This window comes from Daucus carota, chromosome 5 (genome assembly GCF_001625215.2).
Source record: "Daucus carota subsp. sativus chromosome 5, DH1 v3.0, whole genome shotgun sequence".
NCBI lineage: Eukaryota > Viridiplantae > Streptophyta > Magnoliopsida > Apiales > Apiaceae > Daucus > Daucus carota.
The window spans coordinates 43,891,338-43,899,702 of NC_030385.2; the positions used below are offsets into that span (position 1 = coordinate 43,891,338).

An 8,365-nucleotide genomic window follows, 5' to 3' on the forward strand; every position below is an offset into this window, starting at 1 on the left:
TGTCTAGAATTGGTATAAGATCCAAACCACAAGCAAATAAACATGATAATGAATTATTTCTTGTTAGTTTTTGTATACTTGTGCATGTTTTAGAATTTTTAAAATTTCATAATAAATTAAAACACATATTAAATATCATCAAAATAAATAACTAATAAAAACAGATATATGGATGACGTAGATAAACTAATTCAAAACAAGCTAGGCCGATAAACTCAAACCCAAATGTGTCATATTAATATTTTCAAGCTATTAACACGGTTTCACCCAAAAAGTATATTCTTTTTAAGGAGTTGCAATTGTTTAATTTTGAATTTATTTTCAACCTTGATAATGGAATAAATGAAAATATTGGTATATGAATTTGAGGATAATGTAGAAATAAATTTTAAGAAGGAAGTTTCACGGAAAATGAAACCCAAAAGTACTAAATTAATATCCGCAAGCATTTAACTCAGTTTCGCCCCATAAAGCATATTCTATATAAGGAGTTGCAATTATTCAATTTTAAATTTAATTCCAATCTTAAAAAGGGGACAAGAATAAATACCCGCAAAGAAAATTAATAAATATGGTGTGTTTGTTTCCGGCTTAAAAGTCGGGCTTCTGGTTTATAAGTTGGAAGCACTTATTTGTACCGTTTGTATAAAAAGTCAAGAAACGCTTATAAAAAGTTAGGAATGCTAGCTTTTGTTTCAGATTTCTGCTTAATTCTCAAACACTTTATTCACTTATAAGTCTTAACTTGCTTCTGATTTTTACTCTATTTTTTTATTTTAAGCAATAAATATTTATTTTAAACTCACCCAAACGGCTCCGTAAATTGTTCCAAGTAAAAAATTGACACAAAGATTTTCTTTTTTAAAATTAAATTCGACCTCGATTTCAAAATAATGAAAAATAAAATGAAGTCGGTCCCTATAAATTCTTAAGAACCGGAATCAGAACCCTAAATTCAAATCAAAGTGCAATCAGCAAAGCAGCGAGGTGAATGCTGAGCGGCGCGTTGTTGCACGCGCCGGTACCGACCTGTATGTCCAACTCTAATGCTCCTTCGCTTCCTCCCAGTAAGAAAAGAAAGGTGAAAAAACTCAAGAAGAATCGATTCTCCATGGCTACTTCTGTTCGTATTGCTGTTGTTGGTGACGTGGTTAGTTAGTCCTCTCATCCTGTTTTTATATAAGTTTTGTATTGCGTTAAGTTTACGTAATTTAGCGTGAGAACATCGAGAACAATTATCTCGTAAAATGTTTCGATATATTTTATATTTTATTACTCTTTAGTCTTTATAATAATAATAATAATAATAATAATAATAATAATAATAATAATAATAATAATAAATAAATAAATAATACTGTTGTATTTGATTGTTTGTTAGCATGATTATTGGAATCTGGAGGAGGATGCAAAGGCACTTGAACTGTTGAAGGTAATCCGCTCCTACTGCTTGTAGTTGCATTGTTTTCAAATGTAGTTTTTAGGGTATATGTTTGGAAATATTGATGATTATTCGTGATTTTGGTGGTGATCGTGGTAGTTTGAATTGGATACTGGCATTGACAGTATAACTCTTGTTAAATTAATGCAATGGTCGATAATCGTCTGTATAATGAGATATAGAACTCCAGTATAGACTATAAAGAGAATAGCTTAAAAAATCCGTACCAGGACCTCTATAGGTAAACTTCCTTCCATGTTCTTTCTTTCTTTTCTGATTTTGTCTGTAATTTACAGTTTGGTCTTTCTGTCCAAACCGAGCAGTAGAATAGTCACTATAACAGTTTGTTTAGAAGTTATGTGCTGTCAAATAGTTGGCTAGCGATTTTCTGTTATGCAGTAACAATCGTAATACAGTTGCAGCTAGCTGATAATTTCTAAATATGTAATGTGTTTGTATATACTTGTTTGTGCATTAGATTTGTTTGTAAAATCATTAGTTACTTTACTTTCGATACTTATATCTAAATTTATTAATGTCAGTAGTTGCTTAAGTACATGTATGTCGCCTTCAAATTGGCATCATTTCTACTTACAGTTATTGGTTTTAATAAGATATTTATCCATATTGCTGTGATGATACTTTTGCAAATTTCTGTGTATCTTATGTTGTTCTAAATGGATATGCAGCCGGATCTGGTGCTGTTTACAGGCAGGTTCTTTATCCTAATGCTATTTTCTTGAATTTCTCTCTTTACCCTCTTTTTCATGAAATACAAGCAAGATAAGATACTTGAAGCTTCAACTCAATTTTTTTCTCCCTCCATCAAATGTTTTTGTCTTTTCTGGGCTGTTCTAGGTGATTATGGTAACGAGGAGAATGTCAAACTTGTTGAAAGCATAGCTGATCTCACGATTGCTAAAGCTGCTATATTGGGGAATCATGATGCTTGGAATACTTCAAGATTTTCTAGCAGGTAACTCTTATGACAATTCTCTGGCTGCATATATCCTGGTAAAAATGTGGTACTTGCACTAAGTTCTGACTTCTGGTTTTCAGAATCGTATTATATTAATACATAGGTAGTTTGCCGCTTGGTGTATATTATTGTCTCACATATTTATCAAACCCTCCATGAACTATATCATCCACTCCTCACTAAATTCTACATCACATTAACTATATACTCCGTATATTTCTACATTTAACTAGCAAGATTCTATTTCCTTTCTCTTCACTGCAACCACATACGATTGTAAGGCTTTGTCATTAATTATACCTACCCTGTTTAGGTTAATCTCTCTCCTTAAATATTGATGGAGGCATCGCTGAAGAGGGGTTGCCCAAACAAAGTCCGTAAGATAGTTTATGTCAAGACCTGCGACATAGTTTTATGTTGGTTATCGCAAATCTACTCATTAATCTTGCGCCAGGAAGCAAAAACTGGAGTAAATAAAAAACAGTACTACAGTAGAAACTCTTTAAATTAATACTCGGTAAATTAATAAACTCTCTAAAATAATAAATTTGTCCGGTCCCGACTTGGGCCGATGTAAAAAATTTAAAAATTCGATAAAATAATAAGATAATAATTTTTCGGGAGATCCCTCTATAATTTTCGGTCCCAAGAAAATTATAAATTAATAATTCACAGAAACTTAAAAAAATATATTATACTTTATTGAAATATATTACATTTACTATACAGTACTTCAAAAAGTCATTATTGATTTCTTATACATTTGAACACAGTAGTTACTAATTTATTTGTCATTATTGATTTCCAATAAATATGAACAGAGTAGTTACTAATTTACATTGAGTCCCAAGGTTCGCTGTAAGTTAATTCTAAGAGGCATAGACTAATTTGTCTTTTCGTTTGGTATGTACGGTGTAATCGGTTAAAAACTCCTTAAATTAATAATTATTAATTTATCGATAAATTAATAACTCTCTAAATTAATAAATTTCTCCGGTCCCGACATTATTAATTTACAGAGTTTTTACTGTACTTTGTACACTAAGAATCTAAGATGCAAAAATATACAGCAATTTATGTGTGTTTTCTAAGAAGGAAATTGTATTGCATATTTCATTTTATTGGAAAACAGTGTTATATAATTATGTGGAGCATTCTTTCAGATGCATCAGTTTCATGATTTATTTGATCATATCTTACCCCTAGGTATTCTTTAAATTTCATCTCTCATATTTTTATGTGGCTTAAATTGTATTGCTTTTAGCCTTTATTTCCTATAAGATGATTTCTTATCCATATTTTAACTGAAATTTTTGTTGAACTTTCTAGGAAGAAGGATGACGTTCAACTTCAGCTGGATTGGTAAGCTTTTCTATTGACAACTTAATATGATGAGATATAGCTTGTAAAATATCTGTTACTGTTGCTTTAAATGATTTCATTTGTGTTGCCTTAGATAAATTTGAAATTGGATGTTTGGAATTTTCTGGCATGTAACCTTTTTTTACTCTTTGGGTGGGGCTGAGGAATGTATACTAAAAATATGACTGGGTATGCATGGTCTGCAAGATAATAAAACAGTTTCATCAAGAACTTAGCTGGTTTAAAGGATCCAATAAAAACACAATAAGTAGTGGCACTCAGTTCTAAATGTTTTTGCGAGAAAGATTTACTTGTGTAATACCCTTTCTTGGAATGGAGTTTAAATGCTTGAATCTTTGTAATGTATGGACATTTATATTGGATAAGGAAATTTCCTTTTGTGATGATCAGCCTAGGGATGGAGCATGTTGGCTACCAACGTCTGGACTTCCCTACATTAAAACTTAGCATTGTTGGGGGTCGACCATTTTCTGCTGGAGGTCAGAGATTATTTCGACCAAAGCTCCTCTCTAAAAGGTTAGTAAAGTACATTGGTTTTCTGTTCAAATGGGAAACTATTTTAAGTTAACTTTGTTGTACTCTATAATGTTGAAAATGTGGCAACTCGGTAGAATTTTCCTAGGAAATTTAAAGAAAATACGAGTGTAATTTCCATCAACTCTGTAATGTTGGAATCGAGTGGTTATTTGATTAGATATCCTCTGACACTGCTTGCACTACTGAAAAGGTGGGCTGGCTATTTATAATCCAGTAGATTACAATTTGGTACTATCTTTGATAATTCTTCTAAAACTTTTATAGGAGACCTCTGTTTTTTAGAATTCCACTGTATTACAACAATACTATGTAGTAATGTATATGATAATTAATACGAATAGTGCAAACTACAGTAGATTAGCTTCTTAGACATCGGCGAATGCTTATATTCCTTGATTAAAACCATTGTTTGCTTAGGACAGTGTTTGTGACCTTGTAGATATGGAGTCAAAACTATGGAAGAAAGTGCAAAGAGGATATATAAAGCTGCATTGGGGACACCAGAGGATCACTCTATTATATTTCTTGCTCATAATGGACCCACAGGTATATCCTACTGAGGACCTCTATACTGAATGGGTTCGAACTTCTAAGACAAAAACTTGTTCCTCCACATAACCATTAGGATAATGTATGCAGGTCTAGGTTCTGAAGTTAATGACATTTGTGGAAGGGATTGGACATTTGAAGGAGGTGATCATGGTGATCCAGGTAATAAACTTTGTGAATTTGTACTCCTGCTTAGCGGTGGTTATGGGTTGGCCACCCTGATAAAACTAAATTTGATCAAATAAACATGGTTATGTGCTGGGAGCTTTCAACCGCTGTTTACTTAATGACCGGTCTTGACATACTTTGCTAGTGTGGGATTTACTCTAGCATTTTATGTTGAAAATCAGTTTCTATTTTCACGGTTTTTCCGTCACTCTAATCAGTAGCATTTGACTACAATTAATTTGAAAGCTCGATACACTACTTCATGGACAGATCTAGCAGATGCCTTATCTCAGTTGAAAGAGACCACTAAACTCTCTGTTCCATTGGTCGTGTTTGGTCACATGCATAAAAAATTGGCGGATGGAAATGGTCTTCGGAAGATGGTTGTAGTAGGCGATGACAATAGCATATACTTGAATGGAGCTGTTGTCCCCAGGGTGAAAAAACTGGTCATTAAACATGACGCAACTTCTAGTGAAAACCCCATAAAGTCAGTGATAGGCACAAAACGAGCCTCCACTTTAGTAGAGATTTTAGGTGGAAGATTGGAAAAGATTGTAGAAACTTGGGTTTCGGTCATGGGAGACAAAGCTGCATTATACGAGGAGCATATACTATTCAGCCCTGGACCTAGTGTTTCCAAGCCTAGCAGTGAAGACAACCCTCCCCGGTGATGAAGGTCATGGGTTCAATTCCTCACTCCCGCTCTCCTCATATAAATATATAGTTTATCGAACTTATACAAATATATAGTCTTTACCAAAAGGTGGATCAAGTATTGAGACCTTTACTAGTGTCTGCCCCTGGTTTACTTGCTAGATCAAGCTTAATAAACTTGTTAAGTGAATTATTATATAATATGAAAAAGCAAATTTACCATGAAAGTGATCACCCGTTATGTTCAACATATAGTACCATGCTCCTTGTGATTGTGTCTTTTGTGTGCCCCTGTCTTTAAGATGTTTATGTATGATGTTTAGACAAATTGACTTTAATCTTCTTTTAACACTTTGCTTTTATCAGTGCACCGGCTCCTAAGCATCCCATTGGCTTTTTGACTCGGTCTAAATTACTTTTAAAACTAAAGCTTTAACCTCCCTCTGTATAATCAAAGATAAAAAGTGCCAATTATTATTACCTGTCCCCAGTCTTCTGGCTGTTCTTGTGAAGCTTGCATAGCTGGTAGTACTCCCTCCTTCTCAATTTATAGGTCCAGTTTGGAAAAAAAATTGTCCCAAATTACTTGTCCCTCTCTTCTTTCAATACAAATTTAACTACATATTAATTGTGATTTTTTTGAAACTCAACATTATTCTCATTTCTCAATGCACTAAATCCCTATATTTATTGTGATTTTTTTGAAACTCAACAGTATTCTCACTTATCAATGCACTAATTAATGATACATGAGATAAGATTTCATCTAACCAACTTTTTTCTTAATATGTGTGTTTATTCCAAAATGGACCTATAAATTGAGACGGAGGGACTAGTAGTTTGCTAAGTTAAGTTGTCAGTAGTTGGTACAGCTTTGGTGCCTTTTTCTCTGATAGAAACAGAACAAAATAAATGCCAGCATAATTGGTTAAGTAGTTAGCAGTTAGCACAATTATTGGATATTAATTATAATCCCATTAAGTCTGATATTTTCTTTGGATAATCAGTCACTCTGGCAAGTATAATGCTAGTGGAGTACATCATTCTATGGACTTGAGTCACTTGACTAGCATAGTTAAGATCCAGGCCGTGTTTGACCGGACTTATAAATAACTATTTATAGATCAGAAAATATATACATTTTTCAGCTTCTAAGTTATTTAAATCATGGTAGACACGTCTAAAATTGTAAGTCATTGTATTCGAGATGCAACTCCTTTCAATGGTAACAGATTGAGTGTTGATTTTATTGATTTGGTTCGTATAAATATTTTACTCCCTCCGTCTCAATTTATAGGTCCATTTTGGAAAAAAAAATTGTCCCAAAATACTTGTCCCTCTCTTCTTTCAATGCAAATTTATCAACATATTAATTGTGATTTTTTTGAAACTCAACATTATTCTCATTTCTCAATGCACTAAATCCCTATATTTATTGTGATTTTTTTGAAACTCAACTATATTCTCACTTATCAATGCACTAATTAATGATACATGATATAAGATTCTATCTAACCAACTTTTTTCTTAATATGCGTGTTTATTCCAAAATGGACCTATAAATTGAGACTGAGGGAGTAATTCATATAATCAATCATGCAACATATACAATGGTTAGTTTGATAACTGCTACTCCCTCTTCCTTGCTACTCCCAGAGTAGTACTCCCTTTCTTATAAAATATAATTTTATAAATTATCTTAATTTTTTTTTGTAAATTAAAAATTAATATTAAATATTTATATAAAAATAATTTAAATGTAAGTTATGAAATTATATTTTAATATTAAAAAAAAAAGAGGAACAGAAATTATTGAACTTGTTTTTCTGCAGAAGAAGTAGCGCCAAAGATAGGCAAGGAATGTAGATGTATCTGACAAAGTCTGTTATTTGAGAATCCTTGATCTGAACAGTTCAGTGGTCTCATCAGAACCTTTGACCGAATCTTAGACGTTCAGCAGCCTCTCTCCTCTTTTCATTTTACAGTTAACACCACTTTATTAAAAGCAGCAGCATGGCATTTGCCGATGTCCAATGAAACCAACAATCCACCAAACCTTGGTTTTATAAATTTATATTAACCCTTGTTTTCCCCAATTTCTTGTTACACTATACAGCTTGCTCTTGCTGATCAATGTTTATAAAAATTTTGGGAAGAATAAATTATGGAAATTGAAATGACATGAAGTTTTAAAAAAAAAATACTTGGGGGCAATGATTTGATTATTTAGTTAGAATAAAGTTTTTCTTGAATTGTGAGTTTAAGATTTAAGATAACGCCCTGGAACTACTGGTGATTATACAAGGTGAATTTAATTTAAAATTAAAAAGAAAACAAGAGGAGAGAGACTGCGTTTAAACTTTTTTTTGGACATTTAATATTTTAAAATTTTAACAGGTTGTATCATGCAAATATAATTTCTTTTAAATCCATCATGGTAACGTCTTTCAAAATTCTTTGATAATAAGTGAAATTCTTAAAAAATATAATTTTATCTAAATAAAATCAGTTTCAATAACAAAAAATTCAAATTTATTTTTATCTTCAAGGAAAAAGAAAATTAATTTAATTATATCAATATTTTTTAAAATTGAGTTGGGAATATATGTTTTCTTAAGATATTTTACAAGCTTTCTTCTTTTTAGGAAAAT

The 8,365-nt window shown here is 32.0% G+C and overlaps 1 protein-coding gene across 1 annotated transcript; it reads left to right on the top strand.

Moving 5' to 3' along the window:
* The first annotated feature begins 916 nt into the window (after window positions 1-916).
* LOC108220507 (uncharacterized) lies at window positions 917-5,962 on the top strand. Its single transcript, XM_017394294.2, has 9 exons — window positions 917-1,150; window positions 1,382-1,432; window positions 2,131-2,152; window positions 2,300-2,417; window positions 3,750-3,782; window positions 4,194-4,319; window positions 4,780-4,886; window positions 4,980-5,051; window positions 5,328-5,962. The coding sequence occupies exons 1-9, from the start codon at window positions 992-994 to the stop codon at window positions 5,729-5,731; spliced, it is 1,092 nt and encodes a 363-aa protein (XP_017249783.1). The 5' UTR covers window positions 917-991; the 3' UTR covers window positions 5,732-5,962.
* The last annotated feature ends 2,403 nt before the right edge of the window (window positions 5,963-8,365 follow it).